General features: G+C 51.5%; 1 protein-coding gene across 1 annotated transcript; it reads left to right on the top strand.

The window, feature by feature from the left end:
- The first annotated feature begins 4,743 nt into the window (after positions 1 to 4,743).
- Positions 4,744 to 23,244, top strand: IL23R (interleukin 23 receptor). Its single transcript, XM_075097324.1, has 15 exons — positions 4,744 to 4,851; positions 7,230 to 7,324; positions 8,099 to 8,404; positions 8,547 to 8,670; positions 9,601 to 9,779; positions 9,965 to 10,101; positions 10,951 to 11,110; positions 12,077 to 12,159; positions 12,449 to 12,665; positions 13,526 to 13,723; positions 14,430 to 14,516; positions 19,119 to 19,169; positions 19,997 to 20,093; positions 21,314 to 21,404; positions 21,857 to 23,244. The coding sequence occupies exons 2-15, from the start codon at positions 7,267 to 7,269 to the stop codon at positions 22,475 to 22,477; spliced, it is 2,409 nt and encodes an 802-aa protein (XP_074953425.1). The 5' UTR covers positions 4,744 to 4,851; positions 7,230 to 7,266; the 3' UTR covers positions 22,478 to 23,244.
- Positions 23,245 to 24,629: the final 1,385 nt, after the last annotated feature.

Raw genomic sequence — 24,629 nt, 5'->3', positions numbered from 1 at the left:
GTGGGGGGGCGTTGTGCAGCGGCCTCGCGTGGGGGCCTCGCCCAGGGGCCCGGGGCGGGGGGGCGGCACTGGGGGGCACCGCACGGGGAGAAGGCTTGGATGGCCATTGCATGGGGAGGGCACCGGGGCATAGAACCGGGCGGGTGTCACCGCAGGGACAAGGGGACACGTACTCCAAACCCGCTGCAGCACGCGCCCTTTCCTGGGCGGTGGGCACGGGGGGTGCCCTCCCTCCCGCAGCAGCAGCAGGGCAGGGAGCGCGGCCGGGGGTGCAGACCCGCGCTGGCACTGGCGTCACCAGCGCGGCTGGGCGCGGGAGCCCAGCACCCTGCAGTGGGTTCCCCTTGGGTTACCCCGCACGCAGGATTTTGGCACCAAGCCTTTACCTTTCAGAGGTTAAATCTTCCCCTCTGGGCCATGTTCTGCTGAGTGGAAAACCCCCAAAATAAGGTAGCTTTAAAAAAAAACACCACCACCCTGTAGGTTACATCAGAAAAAACAGCACTGTTTAGGATTTTGCTGGAAGACAAGAACTAACCCATACACCTAGAGTAGTCACTGCTGTGGTATCTGCTTTCCACCACCCGCACGTCCCGCTCGCAGCCAGGGAGCCAGTTCCCACCTGGAATGGCGGCTTTCCTCAGGGAGCACCAACCGCTGTGGGGCCGTGGCTGCGCCGGGGCAGGGGCTCATGGCGGGGCACCACAGGTCCCCACCGGGGCAGATGCAGGGGTGCCTGCTGCGGGGGTGTCTGTGTCCGGCAGCCCCCTGGTAGGGCTGGGGGGTGGGGGCCGGGGACAGCACACGGCTGGGGGGACAAAGCCAGCATGGGCCATGCTGCACCAAGTGGGCGGCGGCGGGGAGATGGAGTGTGGGCATGGGGTCTCACAGGCTGGGTGCAGGAGGGTTTGGGATGAGCCCCAGCACTTTGGGATCGCTCCTGGCAGGAAAGGTAAGGCAGCTGCAAGGTGGCTGTTGCCCTTGGCCGCGGTGCTATTTGCAGAGGAAATATCCCCTTTTTGAGAGCTTTATCCCCAATTATCTCCCTGCCACATCCAGACCTGCCTGGGCACAGCCAACCCCTGCGGCCTCTGGCATGAAACAGGGCATTGTGTCCCCACAGGCGTGAGCTGCGGCTTGTCCCAACACATTCCCACTCACCCCGGCACCCTCACCTTCACCCTTCCCCCTTGCAGGGGAGAAACAAACTCTTTGGCCAAACTTTCCTTTTTTCCCCGTGGCCCATTTGTGTCCCTGCTGCTGCCCCACACCCAGCAAAGGGTCATGGGAGGAGCAGGGGCTGTTCCCCAGCATGGCTCAAACCCAGCTGCAGCAATGACAGACCGACTTTGAAGCCTGGGAGCAACTTTCCCATACCTAGGATGTCCTTTTAGCCTGGCCAAAAACCACAATCAAAAAACCTTTCTTATTGGCATCACCTTCCTTGTTCCTGTGTTAAGTCCTGTCCATCCTTATCAAGCTGCAGTGTGGGCTTGGACCTGGAGATATTTACTCTTCCAACAGCAGAGAGGAACCTAATCCTGCCCAGACACCAGCGCCAGCAGGACTGACGCAAGCGGCCCCAATTCCCAGGCATGCCCTCCCACCAGCACATCTGTCCCCCCAGCAGCACCAGTGACCCCATGAAGATGGACAGAGAGCTGCAGACCTGCTGGCACATGTGGAACCCCTGTGAACCCCACAGAGGGAGCACAAGGAAGCCCCCATGGGTGCAGTCCCCCCGTCCCCCCGGCAGGTGCCGTGGCACAAATGCCATCGTGGTGGTTTTAGGGTCAAATATTTGGACACTCTGGGTGAATGGGTTTGGTTGGCAGCAGAAAGTGTGGCTGCGGTGATGCAGGCATGGCGAGAAGGGAATTTGTGCCTGATGCCTGCCACAGGACCGCATGCCTGGGACAGCCATATCCCCCATGGTCCCGTGTCCCACATGGCCCTTGCGCCAAGCACAGCTCTGGCTATGACAAAAGTGATTTGCTTTTGGCAGCAAAGCCCATTCTGACCCAACCTTTCCTTCCTGCTAAACTAAGCCTCTGACTCACAGCAGTGATTTTAGTGTACCTGGCCAGCAGCGAGCTCACCAAAGATAACAAAAATTAAATTAATCCAGTTTAATCTTAATCTCATTTGGTGACCAGCTCAGCCAGAGCTTTCTCCCCCGTGCCAAACTGGCACATCCCAGAGCAGGGGGAACGGGATCCATAGCTGGTATCCTCAGGGGACAAGGGCAGAGGGAAGGTTGGTGGGGCACGAAGGTGGGGGCAGCCCCCAGTGCCGGTTGCCATGGCGAACGGACGGGCTGGTGCGGAGGCTGGGGCAGGGCAGGTCTCAGCAGCCGGTAAGGAAGTCTCTGTGAGATGAAATCGCCTCTGTGGGGGCGGCTGTGTCGCTCGGGAAAGTTACACTAGAACGGAAGCGGGAGCAAGGCAGCCCCCATGCTCCCTGTGCATGTCCTTGGCTGCTTGAATTCAGGGCTAGCAGGTGCCCCCCAAAACATGGGTGCTGCCAGGGGAGAAGGGACACAAATGCTCGATGTGACCAGAGCACGTTGGGGGTTAGGAGAAAGCGCTGGCAGGGGAGGGGGTAACTGACCCCAGCCCAGGGCTAGACATAGCAAGCGTGCCACAGGGATGATCCACCAGGTGGGCGTTTGGCAGGAAAAAGGCTGGGGAGCACCCTGGGTCCAAGGGAAACAGGCACTGAGTGCTGAAGGCACCACCCTGGGGTGCACTGGGAGAAGCCTGCCGTGCTGTGCTTTTGCCATGCCATGCCCTTCTGTTTCATGCCATACCATGCAATGCCAGTCATTCAAAGAGCTCCCTCTGTGGCAGCAAAACCACCTTCGGACATCAGGCTGTAAGGAAGATCTAAGCAAATCACAAAGAGCCTTGAAGGGAGCAACAGGGGTTTGGAAAGTCCAGGCAGTATAAACTGTCTCAGAGGAAGGCTGAAGCAATCAGGTTTTGTGGGCACAGGGAAGGGCAAGTCATGGGAAAGAGCCAGGCATGAGTGCTCATGGCGCCCAAGGGCTGGCTGTCTCAGGGCACTGAGACACAGCTCGCCATGGCTGCTCAGGAAGAGATAAAAAGACACAAGTTTAACTGGCAGCAGATAAGACCGATGGTGGATATGAACAAAGCAAACTGGGTAATATGGGAACAAGCAGCTCAGAGGGGCTACAACACCCATCTCAGGAAGCTGCCAAGGCTGGCTGGGTGCTGGGGAGCAGCCACAATGCACTGTGTCTGGAGGCACACTGCACCACAGCCAGATGCACTGTGCGCACTCCAGGTGTGCTGTGCTGGCTCTAGATGTGCACACTTATGTTGCTGCACTCGCTCCAGATGTGCTACCTGGGCCCAGATACGCTTTCCCTTTGTGCTGTCCCAGCTTCAGAGGTGCACACCCACAGTGCCACCCCAGATCCAGATGCCAGGGCCTGGCTCCAGATGTGCACACTTGCAATGCTGCCCCACCTCAAATATGAAGGCCCACGGTTCTGCCCCAGCCCCAGATGTGCACCCCCACTGTGCTGTCCAGACCCAGATGTGCAGCCCAGATGTGTGCCCCACAGCAGGTTCCACCCAGCATTTATCACTCTGCCCCAGCTATGTCACTGCAGGCAGATGACCCCCCCAGCCCCAGCAGCCCTGCAGAGGGGCCTGGCGTTCCCCGGGACCCTCCTCGGCTAGCTCCCCTCCACACCAGGACCCTGGAGCTGCAGCAAAGCCCACCCACAGGGCAAGACCGCCCCTCTGCCTCCTGAAAATGCTTTTCGATAGATTAGTACAAATGCTTTTGTTACATAACGCATTAAAGACACCTGTAACCCTCTGAAACCAAAATTCTCACCAAAACCCTCCTGGTCTTGCTCGGGGTGTGTATAACTATACATACAGATGCATTATATACATTACTATAACTACACATTATCATTTCAACACGCAGCAAGGCTTCCCACCCCCCCACCCCCCCAGGGTGATGCTCTTGTTTTCACCCACCATTCACTTTCACCAGAAAACCCCATAGATCAGTCAAAACCCAGAGCAGTGGGGGCTTGCTGGCAGAGGAATGGTCTGCCTTGTCCCAGGATGAGGGGGTGGGGGCTGGAAATTTTGTTCCCTAACGTTTACTTGGGAGGGCAGAGGGCAGGCGAGCAGTGTGGTATTTCCTGTGGTTGCAGTGTCTAATGAGGTTAACACTGTTATTGAGGTTAACTCTTCAACCGACATGAAAGAGGAAGCCACGGGCTCTCCGGGGCGGGGGGGGTGGGGAGGGTTGGGAGCTGTGGCAGGAGCCAGAGGGATGGAGAGCCCTGGAGCCTTGGTCCCTTCTGCCCCCTGCCTTGGGGGTCCACAGCCCATAGCATCCCTGGATGAGCTGGGGACCGGCACAAGCAGGGGGGGTGACACTCAGTGCCCGTGAAAACAACCTCAGTCCTTAAAGAGTTAAGACTTCTGGGGTTAGTGGAAAAATATTCTTTTGGTGACAGAGCTCAGCCTGGCTCCCCAGGACCCCTCCACTGGGTTCCTGGTGCCATGCATGAAGCCACGCAAACATAAAAATCCATTTGGAATAGACTTGAATTTGCCAGGGTGACTAAATGCTCTAACAACTTAAAGACTAAAAAGACAACCCCCCCCGAGGCTGTTCCTTTAAGGGATGCTGGGTTTTCCCATGGACTGACTCAGACTGGAAACTCTCAGTTTTTCTCGATGCAGCAATCTAGGTCAGGCTTGCTGACAGTTGCTGATGCTTCTCGTCCCGCCCGGCAGCCCCGGCCGCAGCAGCAGGCAGAGGGGCCCAGCAGCACATGTCCTGAGGACTGGCAAGGTAAGAAACCCCCCACTCTGCCCAGCTTCCAGCCCACTACCACTTGGATTTAAAGCCAAGAATTCCTGCTCATGTTTCTTGGCTGCTGCTTATGTGCGTTAGCCACTTCTGACACACGTTGCCAGTAAAGATTTCGCATTGTTTGGGCTTGCACAACCGGGACGGCTTTTTCCTTCTTCATTTGCTTCACATTTCTTTAGCACTAATGTATGAGGAGACTTTCTAATAGAGATGAGATCAAATCAACCAGTATCTCTCAACAAGTGGAATGGTCTTGTTCCTTCTGGCTTTGGAGTTTGCAAATGCCTCTAAATTGGAATAAAAATGCAAATGTGAGTGATCCCCGGAGGAGGCAGAGCCTGCAGTCTTGTCTTAGAGCTGGCAGCCGGTCAGATTTATTGTATTTTCATCTCTTTTCATAGACCACAAGGATTGGGTGGGTTTTTTTCCCATTTGTTCTAACTTGCAGAAGATTCACAGGCAATTGGGAGGCCTTCAAGTTCTCTTAGTGGGTCAGGTAATAGGAAGGCACTTGAAATTTGACTCACTCATGATGAATACTTGAACAGCCCTTAAAACAAATGAGGTCAGCTCACAGAGCAGGAGAAATACAAAAGCATTAGCTGTAGCTGGTAGCCTGGTTTGGGTTGATAATTTTGAAGCTTTTACAGTGGGCTCTGGTTCAGCATGTGTCTCAAAGGAAAACTTGCCATTTCTAATGTCAGATTTTGTATAGCTTTATTTTAATTATTGCTGTCTTAAAAAGAAAACTATGGAGGTGTGGGGCTTCACTCTATTTTCAGCACCGTACATGTAAACAGGGTGTAAGGCTATTGTAATGGTCTGCCCAGCACCCATCTCTGCGCCCACATCATCGGCATCGCCCCAGCCTTCATGGGAGCTTGGGTGTGCCATGCAAGCTGCTCCCAGGTGGATTTTTCTCTTGGAGAAGAGCAATCCCTTCCCCAGGAGCTGCATTTCCTTGAATCCTGCTGGTCTGTGCCCTAGCTGCTGCAAAGCTGTCCCAGCCCTGTACGCCATACTTGTACCTTGAACCCCATGAGGATGGCGAGGCTGGGCTTCCCCTCTGGCAGGGCAGGTTGTCCTGGGGGGGATGAATCCAGAGGCTGGAGGGGAAGGCAAAGTGAGCAGCGAAAAAATAAGGTAAGGCTGTGGGATGCAGACACAAGCGTGGCTCCTTGGAGAGAGAGGGAAGCCCTTGCCTGGGATTTTGTGACTGTCTCAGAGGGGAGAGCTGCCAGGAAGAGCTGTTGCTTGGCTTGGGCATGATCTGCCACAGCAAGGGGGTGGGAAAGATGTTATGGAAACGAGGGAAGCTTCTGTCCCACAAAACCATGTCTGGTCAGGTCTGAGCATCTCCTGGAATGGAGACCACAGCGCTACCCCTCAGGACAGCCAACCCCATGTATGGTCACCCTTAAAGTGCTTTTTTCTTATGTTTAACTGGAATTTCCTGATTTTCAATGTGAGCCCATTGCCTCCTGTCCTGTCCCTGGCCAGCACTGAGAGGAGTCTGGCTCCCTCATCTCTACAGCCGCCATCAGACATCAGACCCCCCTGAGCCCTCTCCTCTCCAGGCTGAACAGCCCCAGCTCTCCCAGCCCTTCCTCACATCTCAGGTGCTCCAGGCCCTCAGGCATCTTTGCAGCCTTTGCTGGACTCACTCCAGTCCATCTGTGTCTCTCCTGTCCTGGGGACTCCAGCCCTGGACCCAGTGCTCCAAATGTGCCTCCCTAGCACTGAGCAGAGGGGCAGGATGAAGACAAGCAGCATCCCTTGTGCTCCCTTCACCCAGCATGCCAATCCTCTTTGAGGAAGGCTCTCAGGCTGCTCAGGCATGACTTCTCTTTTGTAAATCCATGCTGCCAGCTCCCATCACCTCCTGGTCCTTCTGTGTGTCCTAGGAGCTGGTTTCCAGGGGGGTTTGCTCCATCACCTGCTTGGGGGTGGTGGTGAAGCTGTCCAGCCTGTGGGTTACCAAAACTGCATGAACATAGGTGTCCGTGTAAGGAAAGGATTGGAGGAATTTCACAGGTGTGAAAGCTAAGAGAAATGTCATCGGAGGTGGAAGCTCGGGGGAAGTGGCCTTGGGGCTGCTCAGCAGGGCTGGACACTGGGCTCTGCCAACGGGGTGCCTCTGCCTGAAATGCTGAGTCCTGTGTGCCCACAGTCTTGTCCCACTGTTATCCTGCTGCTGGCACGATCTGACCTGACCCCAAATCCCCAGCGAAACCCTCACCATGCATCCCCATTGCCACCTTCAGCGCAGTCCCTGAGCATCCCAGGACGAGGGCAGACCCAGGAACATTGGGCAGCGGTGAGGCTGGTGCAACAACTTACACCCTTCCTCCCCCCAGACTATGCCACGCACGGGCGGCAGCTGCAGCCCAGGCCATGGTGGGGTCCGGCGAGGCTTTGGTGCTCCACGTCCTGCTCTGCTGCCTGTGCGGAGGTAAGCAGCAGCGCGTCACTGCTTGGCACAGCATGGCATGACCACCACAGTGTCACCCTCACTGACCACCAGAGCAAACACCCTGGCCTATTGGGGAATCGGAGTGGGAGTAGGAAAATTATAGGGCTACAGCTATGGATTTTGGGGGGTGTGCTTCATTAGTATTGCAGGGGGCTCCCACATGCAGCGGCACCCTCTCCTCCCTGCTTGCATCTTTGGACCAGGGCCAAAGTAGCACACTAGTAGCACACTAGTGTTTCAGCAGCTGTGACAAGCAGTGCGATCCTGCCTCTGCTCACATGAAGCCGGAGTGCAGCTGCGCCCTTTCCAGGAAGGCCAGATCGAGCCTGATATCGGCTGTGAGATGGGTTTGCTGGGGCTGGTGCAGAGCCCTCATCTGATAGTGAAGGGCAGCGTGCGCCTCTGCGTGGGGGCTGCTGCCCTAATCTCGGGGAATCAGAGCTCTCGAGACTACGGGTTATTTCCCTGCAGTCATTTAAGCATTAGAGCAAAACCTAAGATTGGTGAAACTAGCTGTTTCCGATCTGAGGGGATGAGTCACCGCGTGCCGGGTCACTGCTGAAGGCAGGGGAGTTTATGCCCATCCCGGGGGGGAGCAAGGGGGCCGGAGGGCACTGGCAGCCCCACCACCACAGCGTTCTGCCATGCTGCTGCCTATGTCCTAGCGAATCAGCTGCCTGTGTGGAGCAGTGCAGCCTGCAGGCCTCATCTCCTCCCGTGGGACACTTACCCAGAGCCACCCTGACCTGGCAGGTATTGGCGCAGGTGTTGCAAATATCAAGTGCTCAGGTCATGTCTGGATCGAGCCTGCACTGGTGGTGCAGATGGGCTCCAACATCTCCATCAACTGCATCTCCACCCTTGGCTGTCCCTGGGCCCAGTTCTTCATCGTCATCAACTACAACCACACTGAGGGTCCCCTGCGCCCCTTCAACAGCAGCGCTGTCCGGTTCCAGCTGCGCAATTTCCGGATGCCCTCCGGGTCCATCACCTGCTTCGCCCGCTGCCCCAACAGCAAAAAGCAGCTGCTGGTGTGCGGCACTGAGGTCCTGGCTGGCTGTGAGTACGTCCCCGCTGCTATGGGGTTTCGCTGATTTTTGTTAAGCTACCAGCACCGAGGAGGTTGGGAGGGGGTTGCAGCAGCCTGGGCTTTGCACTGCTGGGGGGTACCCACATGTTCTGTCCAACCTTGCCTCCACAGACCCTCCGGACCCCCCCAGCAACCTGACCTGCACCATCCACGAGTTCTCAGGGCTCCTGGCATGCACGTGGGATGTGGGGCGGCCGACCCACCTACACACCCACTATGCCCTTCACCTGCGCAGGTACGGCACTGTGGGTCGGGGGGCTGTGGGGTGGGTGATGCGCCGAGCCAGACAGGGCCAGGAGGGAGCACGGTAACCAGCAGAGACAGCACAGGGTGTGCAGTCAGGGCGTGGCAGCCACAAACCCGGGTGACACCAGGGCTGCTCTGCTGCTGGCAGCTGGGAGTGCATGCCGTGCCCTAGTTATGCTTTCTAAAGCTCACATCTCCCTGGTCTTCTCCTTGCAAAATGCACCTTAAAGTGCAAGTTTAATTCTGCAGGATGGGCCTTACACACTCAGTGCTATCAGTGGCCCAGCAAACATTGAATCATGTTGCAATGCATTACAGCCATGCATTTTTTGCAGGTGCATTGACTCTAGCTAAGCTGAAGGGCGTGCAGAGGGTGCAGCTGGTGGTGTGCACATAACGCTGCCCAAAACCCAAAACTGAAGCTCTAGCAGGGTACAAAAGGTTGAACCTGAAGCAGGTGTGCTGGCTGCTCTGCTGCGTGCCACAGCCCTTCCTACCTGGCCTAGGATTTTTTCTGCCATGTTTGACACTGAAGCCCATGTGACACAAGACTGGCAGGCTTTCAATGTTAATCTGACTCGATTATTGAAGTAAACACATTAAATCCCATCATATGTAGGCTTTGTGAAGAGAAGTGATTAACTGCCTGCCTAAATTTGCTTGGGTTCAAACCTTGAAATGTGCAGTCAGAAAGAACTGAGCAAGTTCCCTTCCTACAGTGAAAAATGCAAATGCCCTACAGAAGCATCAAGAACCGAAGGCAATTACTTTCTAGTTCACTTTAGGAGTGACAAACTCCAGTTTTGTAGATGACTGTGCCCCAGTCACAAGCCGTGAACCCTTGAGAGCTGGAGTCGCCTTTCCAGTGGGTGTGTGATGCCAGGACGGGCTCTGACCAGGGCTGCTTTCTGCTTCCCAGTGTGGGGACAGCAGCAGCAGAGGATGCTGAGGATGCTGAGGAGAAGGTCTTCCATGAAGGCAAGCCAGTGCAGCTGAATGAACTGCGCAGTGGGAGCCACTACTTGGCATGGGTGCAGGCCAGCAACGCACTGGGTGCTGCTCGTTCAGCCCCAAGGCACCTCAACCTGCAGGAGCTTGGTATGTATGTCCATCCATCCAGCCACCCATGAGCTGCACCGCATGCTGGGGATGTGCAGTGCCATATGCATGACCCCAAGATGTGGCTTTAGGGACATGCACAAGTGGTGTGGCTCACGTGAGGGAGAGCAGCCCCCCATGACATGCCAGCACCCTGACCCATGCTTTCCTGGCTCTCCCGGCAGTGGTCCCAGCTCTGCCCCTGGTCACCAGTGCTGAGACAACGGAGACATCGCCTCCCACCACCACCATTCACTGGAGGAGGCAGACTCTGCTGGACAATGTGTACTGTGAGGAGCGACACAAAGCCATGGGTGCCCCGGTATGGCATGTGAGATGGCCCAGGACCCCCCAAAACTTCCCCCCCATGCAGACCCAGAGGAGGGGGACCCTGTGTGAGCTGTCCCCCGTTAGGAGACATGCCAGTCCTGGTCCTGCTGGAGAACCCTAAGCACCCATGGGCAATGGGAGCATTTGGGGTCATTCAAAACAGATCCCTTTGCTTTGGTGCCCCACTTTTGGTGGGGCAGGGGAGCTGATGCCCTCTGAGAGGGCAGACAGACTTTCAGACAGGGTTATCTCTGCTTTTTAAGTAAAAAGGAAAATTTCAAAATATTTCCAAACTTTATCTAGCTCTGCAAGGACAAGGCAAAACACCCTCTAGGGATGCTCAGTGCACATACACTTCATCAGTCACATTCGCACACTCACAGACACAACTAACCCTGGGGCACCTCCGCCCAGGTCCCCTTTGGTGCTGGCAGGGACTGAGGCTGATCCCAGTGCTCTCTGCAGCCCCCAAAATTGCTGTGGTGCTAGAAGCCCAGTGCAGCAGCGGGCTGGAGGCTCTTGCTGCATATGCCCCAGGTTGCCCGATGTGCTCGCAGAGGGGTCTGTGCGTGCACTGCGTCTTGCAACAGCATCAGTTTCAAAAACATGCTAGAGCACCACAGGTGGGGCGATGGGGACCCCATTGGCAGGCAGTCCCCCAGGGCAGGATGTGCCCAGAGAGTTAGCCAGCCCTATGCACTCAGGGAGGACCATGACCATCCACATCTGTGCAGATGAGGAAGGCAGCAACCGCTGCAAGCTCCTGCTCTGCATGGGGAGGTGTTGGCAGCACGGGGCCAGCTGGGTCCCACTTCCCCCTAGCACTCTACTTCCCTTGCAGGTGGAGGTGTGGAACCGTGCAACGCGGCAGGGGCCCCGCTCACAGCATGACCTGCAGAGTAACACCCAGTACATGTTTCAGGTCAGGTGCCGGCTCAGCCCTGCTAACAGCCCCTGGAGCACCTGGAGCAACCCCTTTCTCTACACCACCCCTGAGGCAGGTAAGCTTAGCCTCAGTGCTGCTCTTGCTGTGTTTTCCCACGCAGCCCATCACCTCCTTGAGATGCTCTAGGGGGACCTGGCCCAAGCTCTGACTGCTGGGCAGCTCAAGTGAGCCAGCGACATGCAAGTGCATGGTGTGCACATGGCATGGGAGCCTGCATGTCCCTGCGCTGCTGGAGACTGCTGTTGGCAGACATCAGGCATGATGCTGTGGCCCAGGAGGCACCACTGCCGTCCCCAAACCATAGCCAAGGGCTGAGCCCTGTCATGAGCCAGTAGCTCCTCTTGTGCCCTCTGAGCACTCCCAGCCCAGTGGCACATTGCAGGTGATGGCGATTTTGGCAGACTCCTGAGGCTGCTGCAGCACAGTAAGAGCCAGAGAGAAACCAGAGGTGCTTTGCAGGCACTTGATTTTCCAAACAGAAAGAGGGATAGGATGTGCTTATCCATCTTTGGTAGCTGGATTGCTTGCCCTCAGCAGCAGGGAGCACCTCTTGCCCCAGGTGGAAAAGCCGCATCAGCTGAGGTGTCCCACCAGCCACAGATACCTGTCCTCTCAGGTCAGCATCCCAGTTACTAACAGCAGGATGAACTTAGGCACAGCCAGCACAGTTATCTCGGCTAGCAGCAGGCTGAGACATCTGAGGAGTGATGCCCTTACTGACGTCCCTGTCATGACGAGGAAGCTGGGGACGCTCTTGTCCTAAAAAGCAGTGCTTGCTGCTCTTTGCTGTCTGGGCTGTTTCCTCTCCGTGGCAGCAGAGCCATGCAGCAGCGAGTCTGCCGCCACGCTTCAGTGCTGCCTCTGGCTGCATGGGGACCAGCCTGCTGCCCCACACGGAGCCACCGGCCGGGCAGAGCTTGCTGCAAAGGCTGTGCATGGGTGGAAGCCATGTGCGTGAGTGGGACCCCCGGCTGGCTCCCCTCTGGGGACTCACACTGACATCCCACCCTTCCTCCCTCAGCCCCTGCTGCGGCGCCTGACATTTGGCGGCGCCTGGGCCCAGTGTTCCCGAACGGCAGCCACGAGGTGACGGTCTTGATCAAGGTATGGTCTGTTCTGGCAGCTCCCGTGAAATTTTTGCATGCTTTGCTCCTCCCCGAGGACAGCAGCTGCCAACAGGCAGTTGAAGGTGATGCCCTTCCTAAAGAGCCCTTTGACCAAAGAGTTGGGGGGAAGAGGAGACCTCAACGTGTCCTTGCGGCAAAATCTCTCCATCCTTGCAAAATCCATCCACACGTCACCCAGCTGAGGGGGCATCTGTCCTGCACTGGGGCTGCTCAGTGTTGGACCCTGCACCTGTCCCCATGGCGCCGGTCTGTCTCGCTGTTCGCAGCCCCTGTCGCCCCAGGATGCCCGCGGGAAGATCCTGGGCTACGCCGTGGCTGCCGAGAGCCCCGCGGGAGTGCTCCTCCTCTGCAACACCTCCAGCACAGTGTGCAACGTCCTGGTGCCCCCTGGAGCCCACACCTTCCATGTCACCGCTTACAACTCCAGGGGGTCTTCCAGCCCTGCCAGCATCACCCTCAGCCGGGGCACTGGCAGACAGGAAGGTAGGATCTCCCACACACCAACCACAGCCTTAACAGAGATTAGTTTTTATCAGGATTGCGGGGGGAAAACGCTAGCTTGTGCTAAAGCGAGGCAAAAGGCCCAGCAGAGCTCTGCCCGCTCTGCTGAGGGAACACAACATCCTCCAGACAAGGCCAGGATCCCCTGGAGATGGAGATGCTCAGCAGCCACATACTGTAGCCCTTGAGACTTTGGAGGCTGCAGCAACAGGTTTAAAAATAAATTTGTCCTTCCTGTGTTGGCTTGGCACAGGGGTGCTCCTGTGCTCTGTGCTCCCAAAAATAGCTCCTGCTGCCTCTGCCAGGGAGACAGCCCCGGCTGTGACCCAGGGTGAACAGAAAGGGAGGAAAAATCCTTTCTGGGCCACCTTAGGCTCCCCACGCCACAGGTTGTGGTTTTCCCCACAACCACGCTTTCCTATTTTTGAAAAATGTCTCTTTTAATGAGCAATGGGAGGGGGAAGTCCTATTCAAATTAAGGACAAATATATGACTAAAAAGAAACTGAAGAGAAATAAGGTGGAAAAAGTTCTCTAATCTCTCATACTTATCAGAATCATGCGCCTTTCTTGTAAGAAATGACAGGTAAAGCATTTCAGACATGACAAAGCTGAAGATGTGCTTTTGTGATACTTATGTGAGCATAGAGGAGTATATATAGATATATTTAATTTTTTTAATATATATAAAAATACCACATTCTAGAAGTTCTTGTTGCCTCTTCAGTCCTTAAACACTTCCAGGAAAGCCACATTTTGCCTGGGCTTAGCTGACCCTTCCAAATCTCCTGCTTTTTGAAGATGAGGCTGGGGTGACAGCCCCCTTGCTATCTCTCTCCACAGAGTTCCCAGCACCAGTGGCCGTGGAGGTCAAGCCCGAGAACCAGAGCAGGATCTCTGTGGCCTGGCAGCCCCTCCACCACAGCAGGAGGTCCCCGCTCTGGTTCATAGTGGAGTGGGTTTTGACTGACCAGTATAGCCGGGAGGAGCAGTATTTTTGGAAGAAAGTCCCATACCAGGAAACACACACATACATCCAAGGTAAGATATTCCAGGAGTCCTTTTGCTATTGCAGTTCATCGGGATATTATAAAGCCAAAATATATTACAAAGGCAAAGTTTCATTTAAAATCGAGCCCCTGCCCACTTGTTTGTGGAGAGTGGGACTATGAAGAGCCCTTAGGGAGAAGGAGGAATAAAGCAATAATTGACATAAGGACAGTGAGCGGGATTTGGTCCCCCAGGTGAAGATCAAAGGGAAAGAAGGGACAGGGAAAGAGAATGAAGTGACAAGTGAGCTGGCAGGCAGGGAAGCCTGTATTTAAAGGATACAGAGAGAGAAGACACAAACACTTGAGGCACTGAAACTATTGCTTTAGCACCTCTCCTCCCCTCCACGCCCAAAGAAACAATCCTGCAGGTCCTTACCAACACAGCTTGAGCCCAGCAGCATCAACATCTTAGGACCTGTCCCCCTCTGTTCCTGCTTCCCACATTAATTCAGGTGTTTATTGGTTTTTGGGTACTTCCTAGCCAGTTACTTGACTGGGCTTTTGCTGTTCTATGTGTTTTTGGGAACAGCTCATGCAGTGGCTTTCCCCAGGGGAAGTCATGCAGTGGGCTCAGAGCTGGGGAGACCCCACAATTCTGTCTACTTTCACCACTTAGTAACAAGCCCTTGAGCAAGCCTAGAGCTTTCACGGCAACTTACAAAAACATTTTAAAGGTACATCTTGCTTCTTTCCAGAAGATGCAGCCGCAGCAGAAGGTCACATCAAAGCATCAGTGTATGCAGTCTATCCTGACGGAGTCAGCAAACCAAGTTCCAGCCAAGGTAAGCCCAGTTGAGTGGAGAAGTTGCTGCTTGCTGCAATGGAGCTTTAGAGCTCAACATGCTGTTTCGTTCTTGATGTCCCACAATCCACCAGCTTTATGGAATTACTTAGTTTTAGAAATGACATGTAAAACCCTCCCACTGACCAGAGGAAAGCAGGGCTCTAGAAGGAAACCCCTTGTCTGCAGGACATGAAAATAGAGATTTTTATCAATGCACCTGTATGAAAGCCTTCTCTAGCTGATCTTTGCTCCTGTTCACAAATCTATAATGCACAAGAGCCATATCTTGCTCCACAAGATACACCAATGGAGTGACTCTCCCTTTTTGTGATAGAAAAGATGGGGTTGCTGCAGTGCACCATTGAAAATAAAATGTTATAGCTAAACCAAAACATAGAAAATAACTTCTAAAGAGACCGCCTGGCCAAGCTGCAGCCTGCCCTTTCTTACCTGGAGGGGAAAGCAGGCAGGCTTCAGTTCTGGGAACTGTTTTAGATAATAGCATGGGCCAATTGACAAAGGAAAGCAAGGACTGTCATGACTTCCAGTACTGCGTGTATTGGCTTTTGTTGTCCTCAAGAGCTGGGCATACTGAGCTCCCTGAGCTGTTCCATCCTGCTGGTGGTCCACATTTAGGTAAACCAGGATAATCCATACACAGCTCAGTATCTGAGCTCCTAGGATGCCTCCAAGCACCACCATACCTGCTCCAAGGATGCCACAGCACAGACAAAACCTCTGCATTTATGGATGCTGTACACAGTGCTGTCATGGTTTAGCCCTGTTCAGCAAGAAGAACCATGCAGCTGCTTGCTCACTCCCCCCTGGTGGGACAGGGGAGTGACTTGGAAGAGTAAAAGTGAGGCAACTTATGGTTTGAGATAAAGACAGTTTAATAGGCAAAGCAAAAGCTGCGCACGGAAGCAAAGCAAAGCACGGAATTCATTTACCACTTCCCATGGGCAGGCAGGTGTTCAGCTGTCTCCAGGAAAGCAGGGCTCCATCACACGTAACAGTTACTTGGGAAGATAAACACCACCACTCCAAATGTCCCTCCCCTTCCTCTTTCTTCCCCAGCTTTATATACTGAGCATGACATCATATGGTATGGAATATCCCTTTGGTCAGTTGGGGTCAGCTGTCCTGGTTGTGTCCCCTCCCAGTCTCTTGTGCACCCGGCAGAGCACAGAGAGCTGAAGAAGTCCTTGATCAGTGTAAGCGCTACTTAGCAACAGCCAAAACATCTCCACATTATCACCGCTGTTTCCAGCAAAAATCCAAAACATAGCCCCATACTAGGTACTACAAAGAAATTTAACTCTATCACAGCTGAAACCAGGACAAGTGCCCAGTGGTGGCTGGACAGGTCCATAGAGACAAGGGAAAGCTAAGGTGAAGCCACAAACTCAACCCATATGTCAGGGTTTGGACATCCAGAGCTCCTCTATCATAGTCCATGTCTAAGGGCCCAGGGCTGAGCTTAAATAGTTCCCTGGAGAGGGGGTGTGGGTGGAGGTCCCAGGTGAGGCTGGTCAGGGCCATTAAGACCTGTTAGTGCCCTTCATGCCCTGACAGAGCTGGCTGTAGCTGCAGGATACAGTAGCACCTGAGAATGTCATCAGCTCACCATCCTATGCTGTGATGCAGTTTTAGGTGGGTTATTTGAAGTTGCTCAGATACTTTGCCTGAGACAAACTGGCTCTGTGTTTCTGCTTGGCACCCCTCATGGCTTTGAGAAGGGCAGTTATTCAATTTTTTCCTAAGAAATTGAAACAAATATTCCTGACCTGTTCATGGCTGCTAGCCCTGGCTATTAGGTGTTATCCTCACGGACACACTGACAGCCTTCGGCTCTGGGCAGGTTGGGGTTTGGGCACCTCCAGCTCTGGCAACATGAATTTCCAGGGCCCTGATCCTCAAGTGGCCTTAAACCTTGGCAGCAGGTCTCTGAGCAGAAGCGGGGAAGAGCTGGATGTCAAAAGGAGGATGCTCTAACCTTTGCACTAGCAAATGGCTTAGAAATGTGCTAAATGCTTAAACATAGAGACTTCATCCTTAGTGGTTGTATAGATTCCTTTAACAAAGTTTGGGGGTTCATGTGGGGAAGTACCAACCTGAGGCAGCAGTGAAACTCATACCTGTGACCAGGTTTGCTTCCAAAGCACCAGCACACCCCACAGCTGACACCCACAGTGAAGTCCTCCAGCCTGACCACACAGGCTGAACCTCATTCTTCATCTTCCTTATTCAGATCAAGCCCATCCATTGTCAGTAAAGTGTTACTGTAATAATATATATTTTTTTAATTTATACAAGTTCAATGCACCAGTGACACCTGCCCCCCCAAACTGCTGAATTACCTGCCTGCAGAATAATGTGCTCCACCACTTCCCTTCCACAAACCCATATATTCCAGGGATGTTTTGCAGGATCTGCAGTGCACTCCAGCTGAGTGGGCTTGACCTGCAAACACACTCTACTTAGGGAACTGAAATACTTGAACTCCAGGAGCTCTGCTAGGAGACACATATGCTTCAAAAGCACAAGATCAGAGACAGTACCTTTTCTGGGATGTTTTTTCCCTTGGGAGAGGAAGAAATTGCATTTGGCCTTGGGTTGTGTTGGACCTTGCAAAGCAAGTACCAAACAGAAGTGGAAGAGGTCATGTGCCACCAGGCTTGGATAAGCTCCATATTTGACTGCTGCTGTTTCATTCATTAAAGGCTGTGAAGTCCAAAAGGTTTTCACCCATTTTCATCTGAACCAGACTCAAGTGATGGGTTACTAGATCTGTTGCAGAAATCACTGGCTGAAATCAGGTGGCCCATGTTATTTAGGATATTATATATATAGGATATATTATGCTGAATACCCTTGTCTCAGCCAGTTGAAGCTCTGTGTTTGTAGATGAGGATGCTAGCTGCTATTCTTATTAATGCTGGTCCTCTGCTTAAATGCATTCGGGCCTCTTTTGCCCGAGCAGGTGTTTGGCTTGAGCAACGTGGTGGACCACTCTGTGGAGGAGGTGCCTTCTCCTCCCTGCCCTGCTGGGACACCCGGCTCTTGGGGAGAGAGGCAAACATGGGGAGCAGCAGGATTTTTCCTAAAGCAGTCAGCCAGCTGAAGGGTATGGAGGAGTTTTCAAACTTACAGATGAGGAGTTTCATAAAGCATCTGGATCCTTGTACTTCTAAAGATGCACTTGCAGGTCTGCCCTTCCCAAATTTCCCACTATTGGCAATTTGCTGCCTTGGGAAAATCCTGCTGCCAGTGTGAGCTGTGCTTGCATTCATGGCTCTGCAAAAGGGAGTCTTTATGTTGCCAGATGCTTTGGGGGCATTTCCCTTCCTTCAAACACAATGCGGACCCACAACCACATCATCAGCAATGCTCACTACCATTGAAAGACATAGCAAAATCACAGGGAGCAGGACTGGAAAGGGCGATTACCTGATCCCAAGGGAAGATCAGCTGTATTGCTTCCGTTCCTGAGATATGTTTGCTGAAACTGTGCTTGCATTTCCAGGAAAAGCCAGCCTACACTAGTGTTCCTCAGCCTTGCTGCTAGAGCAGTTGTTCTCTTTCATGGCCTGTGCTTTACCTACTGCAGTCCAAGATGACAACTGTCATCCTGCTCATGGTGAAAGGGAACGGACTACCTTACTTGTCCTTGCAGCAGCACTTGCTTGCCACCCCGGCACACCTCCCCTCTGCGTGCTCTGCCCAGGGTGGTCTGGTGGGGCACATTCTCCTGAGGGTGGACATGCACACTGTGCGCATCCCAGCAGAACCCCTTTTTCTTGCAGGGTAGCCCCAACCCCAGAAGATCACTCCAGCTGAGATTTGACTGCAGGGCACAGTGGTTCCTTCCCTGTCTAGCTGGCAGTGCTGCTCATGCCTGGCTGGGGGTGATCACCCCAGTCCCGGTGCAGGGAGGTGACCCCAGGAAGATGTGGTGGGTGGGTTTGTCCTGACCTCAGAGCTGTGGTTCTGGTCCAGGCTACAGGTTCAGTCCAACACTGAGCCCAGCAGTCAGATCACCCTTGGCCTGGACCCTTACCCCTTTTCTGTAGTAGGAAGAGCACCACATATGTGTTATGGAGAAAAGATCCCATGGAAAATGCTGAACTTGGCCGGGAAGAAATCTTGCTGCTTATTTTAGCAAAAATACGCTTCTTGTCATGGCAGGCTTTTTAACTGCAGATCTTCTCTCACTGCACAGCCCATCACACAAACAGATATCATCAGAAAATTCAGTCCAATGGGGTTCAGGCACTTTGGGAAATAATCTGTAGGTGCTCGTGAAGACTAAATTCTTGTTTCAGGTGCTGAGGGGAGTGACATTCATGAAAGTTGTTTTGTAATCGGTATGGTGTGTTCACCAACATCTCATTTAATTGGATCTCTGAGAAATAGGAGATTATGTAGAGTCCAGCCAGAGCTGGAGTTACTAATTACTTTAGGGGGCTTTATTTTTCTCTTTATAGCATTATTTATTTTTCTAAATGATTTTATCAAATTAAAAATAAGCCATAAGTTCTATGTCACCTGCTGTCCTCTAAATGACATTATGGACATTTTTCTCCTCTCTCTGTTTAAGTCCCTTCAAAGGACCAGCTCCTGGGCAGCATCTACCGTGAGATCCCCCATGGTAAGCCAGACTTTCTCCTTGACCAGAAGTGGAAGTTTCAGCATGAGTAGTGCCTGCAGCATCTGGTGATGGGGAAGTAAAAGCTCCCTTACATTTTGGAGATGTCAGAGCCAGAAAAGAGCCTTTTCACTTGATGGGGACATGGGCTGAATGGCAGGAAAGGCTGCAGTGCTCTCATGGCTCAAGAGCACCCACATAATGCATGCCTTAAGTTTTGCTTTCTTATGAGACTTACAATTTAATGTACATTACAACAAGTAGGAGATAAGACAACAAGCAAAATACAATATAATGTTAACATATAGCATAACAGTGATAGACTGTTTTGACCTTACAATTTGAACCGTAGACTCATTTAGATGTTTCCCATCCATTTTTCTGACTTTGGCTATGCTTCTGGTTTGCACATCTTCTTCTGGTAAAGATTACATTATGATCTGTTGCAGTACTTAAAGTGAAAGCAAAACCAACGTAAGCTGAAGAATTCGCTTCAGCATTTCTGGAAGGTAAGGTTGCATAGGAAATGGTTGAATACAGTGACCATACTTCTTCAAATTACTTGGCTGTACCCTGCCGTGCATGGCAATCAGGAGGTGATGGCGCTGCAGTGCCCACAATGCTCTGGTCACAGGACAACACCGTGGGACAGCGGTTTTGGTTTTGCTTTCGTTATGGCTTTGCTTCGTTAATTGAGGAGCAGAAGGGCAAGTGAAATGCTGAAGGCTGCTTTGTCAAAGATCTGCCCTTTATATCCATAAATGTCATGGCAGATGGGGCACTGGAGCAGGGCCACCTGATTGACCTTTTTATTCTCTATCCTTTTTCAGACAAAGATGTTGGAGTTTTCCTGGGACTGGGTGCCAGCGTGGTCATATTATCAGTTGTTTTTGTAATTCTGGCGTTTAAAAAATCAGCCAGAAAAAGGTATTGCTTTCTTCATATTTTTTTCCTTATTTCCGACTCCTGCCTTTCTTCCAGAATATTTTAAAATTAACTACAGAATCCTGCTTTTACTAAGGCCAACTTCTCCTGTTAATCATATTGCTATATGACAAGATATCTACGCACTCTACAGTAAGGCAAAGCGATAGAAAAAGTAAAAATTACTCCTCTGTCAAGACCAGACTTATGGACATGTGATATATTATTACACAGATATAAGAGATAGAGAAATAGAGGAAAAACATTGCCTCTTACGTAAGTTTTATCCTAGGACTTGTTATTCCCAGTTTTGACTGAGGAGGGGATGCTGAAGCCCCTCGTGCCTGGACCCCAAGGGTCAGGCAGAGACTGGAGAGTGCAACAGCAGAAGAATTCAACAGGGAGAATCTTAATACTGGTTTTTGACAGTGACTGCTATTCACTAGGCACCCTCACAAACCAGCATTCCTTCTGTCCCAGTTTGCCATTTAACTGGAATAGGAATGCCCAGGAGTCCAGGCACTACTGTCCCCAAAATAAATTAATGGGAATCCATGGGAATGGGTGCACAGCTTCTGGCTGGATCTTCCCAACAAACCAAGAAATAGGGCAGAGGAGACCTGGGGCTTGAAGATGTTGAGGGGCTGCTTCTTTCGGTTCCTGAACCCAGCCTAATTCTTCTGCTCTTGATGTAATTGTGAAACATGAACATTTCAGCAACAACAGGGACAGTGTATTTTCCCAGGAACACAGCAATGCACCAGAATGTCAGCAAAGCTCAATGAAATTATAATATCTTGGTAATTATTTTCATTTCAGCAGCAGCTTTGATAGGAAAATAAACTTTCATTACTGCTGTGTATTTGATTTCACCAGTTCAGGACACACATGCCTCCTCTGGTTCATACATATAGCGTTTTTCTCCCCCCACCCCCAGTTTAGCAGCATTTTCACATACAGACAAGTTTTACACAAGGCATTTAACTATAGTAATTTAGCTTCCAGAATCAAACCCAGAGGACTAAGGTTGAAAGATGAAGAGCTAGAGTTCAAAGAGGGGAACCTACCCATATGGGGTAAACCTGGGGCTTCCAAGCCATCCATGAAGGATGGATGCACTTTGTGTGTTGCCCTTCTGCCACAGGATAATTTCATCCTGCATGAACAAGTGATTAATAAAATGGACTAATGTTTTGGCATTGATTTTTTTCTTTTTGATAAAGAATTAACGCCACTATTGTGTCACTCTTGCCAAAATGGCTGTTTGAAGACTTTCCCCACATGGAAAACAGCAACGTGGTAAAGTCACTCCAGGTAATTGCAGCATTATCTCCCAGCTTTTCTTCACTTGTTTCCCCTTAGATTAAAGCTCACTCTGGAGCTGTGAGAAACACAGATGGGAAAAGGATTAAGCTCTAAGGGACCAGGAACTGATCAGGAATAATTTCCCAGGCATTTGCAAGGTGCATGGGAGCCCAGTTTAGCTGAGGTCTTTAAACCTTGCCTTGCTATACACTTTATTAAGTGGCCACAGTTGACTCAAGCTGCCCTTGAAGTGCATGCAGAAGACACACACAGCTGCTCCCCTGTCTTCTCTTGTCCACCTCGCTGTGGTCTCTTTCCCGGGGGGGTTGGGTAAGAGAGGTGGGAAAGAAGATTGAAGACAAGTCATTGCTCCATTTCTTCCTTGGAATGCTCTAATGATCTCTCTCCCATTGGTAAAATTTGCCTGTTTGTTATGACACTCATAATTTTTTATTTTCAAGGAAAAGAGTGATTTCACAAGTAACAGTTTTCATAAGCCATTCTTGGACACTAGTGACCCCACAGTTATGGAAATCGAGGAGGTGCCAGCGCACGAGGAGTACAAGAATGTGGCCACCAGAAGGAAGCCCAGCAAAGAGATCCCCAAGGGCAGGGAGCACCCAGAGAGCATGGCATCTGCCAGCATCACGGCCCCCGAGCAGATCAGTGACTACAAACCTCAGGTGTCCCACGGGAACCCGCTGGGGTATGTAGCTGCCAACATTTACCAAACGCAGCCCCCCACAGCCCTCCCAGAACTGGAGACGAACGTCATCTTCAGAGACTACACGAGCCCCGTTCTCCACCTGTGGGATGGGGAGGGAGGGGAGCACCACGTCTGTTTGCTGGAGAAGATCAACCTCATCTTAAACAACAGCCGGAGTGGGCAAAGCCACGCGTTTGACTCAGCCCAGGGGGGACGTGGCTCCCTCCTGGAGAACCAGTGGGGACACACATCAGCCGGAGATGTTCAAGAGCAAACACTGGTCCCCGATGAGCTGGTCTCCTGCCTGAGAGCTATGAATGGGGAGTCGGTGGATATAAAGACCTGCTTTCCACAAAGCATTGGAAGATTATTTTGAGAGAAATTGTAACTGTGATAAAAGAACCAAAGTGATAACCATGCCAAATATCAGCCTTCGAGATTGCAAACAGCAGAACTGGAGCAAAACTCCAAATCTGAAACTCACCCTCTTCATCAACTACAAATACTTGTGGCTGCCTGGAATACTCTAGCCAGTAAATCACAATTTTAGACTTACCTCATATTTTCACAGGCACAAAAGCATAAAGTTGGATTCCTGTAAGAACTGAAATACGAAGCAGGTGATTTTTGCAGGATGCAGTATGCTTCAATAATTATTCATAATCATTCTCTTGTTAAATATTTGGAGCATTTCATCCCTGGAGTTGATTGCAGTTAAGATGGATAAAATGATCCCTTAGACACCCTGACTGAATTATGTAAAATATCTTGGGATCACTCCTAATGAAAAGACACTACACCGAGGATGATTTATATATCATACAGCAGACATAGGTACCAAGAACGTGAAATCTTTTCTGTGTGACAGAATAACCCAATTTCATTTTCCCTCCCATTTAATCATAAAAACCACACCAGGCAAGAACAAACTTTCATCATCTGCCAGACTGATTTAAAGTCTCTCTAAATTGGTCACTGGGCAGATTCTTCACTTTGGGTGAAGGATTTATCACCTCCTCACAGCAGCTTGTCAGCACCTCAGCTCTGATGTTTGAGGCAGAACGTGGCACAGCAAAGCAGTGTTTATTTGGCTCATGGCAGGGAATTCAGATTTTTCTGAAATACAGAAAATGAACTACAGGAGTTTCCTTCCTGCTGAGTGGTCGTGAAATCATTTAAAAGGTTGTCTGAGACTTCAGATGTGGTCTTGCAAAATGTTCCTAAAGCAGCCAGAAACTCCCTGGAAATGTAAGAGACTGGATTACATATCTATTCACTGATCACCCACACCTTTTTAAGGAAACACTCCAAATGCTTTTAAGGAATACAACCATAAAAGAAGCTTACAATACTCTGTAAAATGCCTGAGCACTCAATGCCCTCCCTATGGTTTGCTCTGCTGCTTCTCTTCTCCTACCTCTTACGTCCCAGCTGAGACTGTGGTTTTGGTCTGGAGCTGGTGGAGGTGACACTGCCTGTGGCTGGCATGGGGACAGGGCCTGGTGCCAGAGCCACAGACCCATGCACACCTATGCATGTCTGTGCACACCCGTGCACGCCCACACACCCCTGTGCACACCCAGGGCTGCAGGAGAGCACTGCAGAGCTTCCTGCTGAGCGGGAGGGGAGGGCAGGAGGGCCCTGTGCTCACTGCCTTGGGTAGCTCAGGGCCACCTCTTTCATGAGCCCCTTAAGCCTCTGCAGGCCAGCAAAGCCATATTCCTCCAGCTCTTACACATGTTGTTTTGGGGCTCTCTACAGAAGGGCATGGAATTTCTGCATGTAAAACTCTTGTTAGAGACAGCCCAGAGCAGCGTGCTGCAGGTGGTGCCTTCCCCACCTTGTATCCAGCCAAAAGAGCAAAGAGCACATGGCTCCTGTCATCGCTAACGGGAGGGACTAGGGCCTTATATATCCTGCTAGCAACTTGGTGTGCTCGCAAGAATCCCATCATATTTGCAAACAGCTTTGAGTCTCCATTTACAACAAGGAGCACAAACAGCCTCTGAACTATATACTCATACATGAGATTTCTGCTCACTGAGGAGCCTATGTAGCTTATAGGGCGCTGGGTGACTGAGCTGGCCGTGCATACTGCAGGGTATATTTGCAGGGAATGTGTCTTGCTTGAATGACGTTAACACCCGCACATTAAAAGGCAAAAGGATTGTCTGACTCTGCATTACCAAATCAAAATCTGTAAAATAGTTAAAGCAAGACTTGACAACTTTTTTTAAGATTTAGAGGTTACAAAGCTAATGTAAATGCTAACCTATATATCATTACCTATCTAAAGTTATCTACTTTATTATTAAGAAATCCCTTTTTGCAGTAGAACTGCTAATCCTGTAGATTATAATCTTTTTTTTTTCAATTTTTGGTAGGCACCCTATGCATTTCTCTGACAGCTGTTAGACAATTGGATCGATTTTGTTGGTTACTCCTGGATACCTTCAAACCAACATTGTTGTGCGCTGTACATGTTTCTTTTTTAACAACCCAAGAGATCTGTTCCTTAAATTTACAGA

The sequence above is a fragment of the Phalacrocorax aristotelis genome, chromosome 6 (genome assembly GCF_949628215.1).
Source record: "Phalacrocorax aristotelis chromosome 6, bGulAri2.1, whole genome shotgun sequence".
Classification (NCBI taxonomy): Eukaryota; Metazoa; Chordata; class Aves; order Suliformes; family Phalacrocoracidae; genus Phalacrocorax; species Phalacrocorax aristotelis.
Note: the sequence above shows the minus strand (reverse complement) of the source record. Positions and strands in the feature narration are given on the sequence as shown.

What these genes read in the sequence shown, in the direction of transcription:
- IL23R (XM_075097324.1), top strand. Translation starts at nt 7,267, where the DNA reads ATGGTGGGGTCCGGCGAGGCTTTGGTGCTCCACGTCCTGCTCTGCTGC. An exon ending in TATGCCCTTCACCTGCGCAG is followed by an intron (nt 8,671 to 9,600) that starts GTACGGCACTGT and finishes TCTGCTTCCCAG; the next exon opens with TGTGGGGACAGCAGCAGCAG. An exon ending in AACACACACATACATCCAAG is followed by an intron (nt 13,724 to 14,429) that starts GTAAGATATTCC and finishes GCTTCTTTCCAG; the next exon opens with AAGATGCAGCCGCAGCAGAA.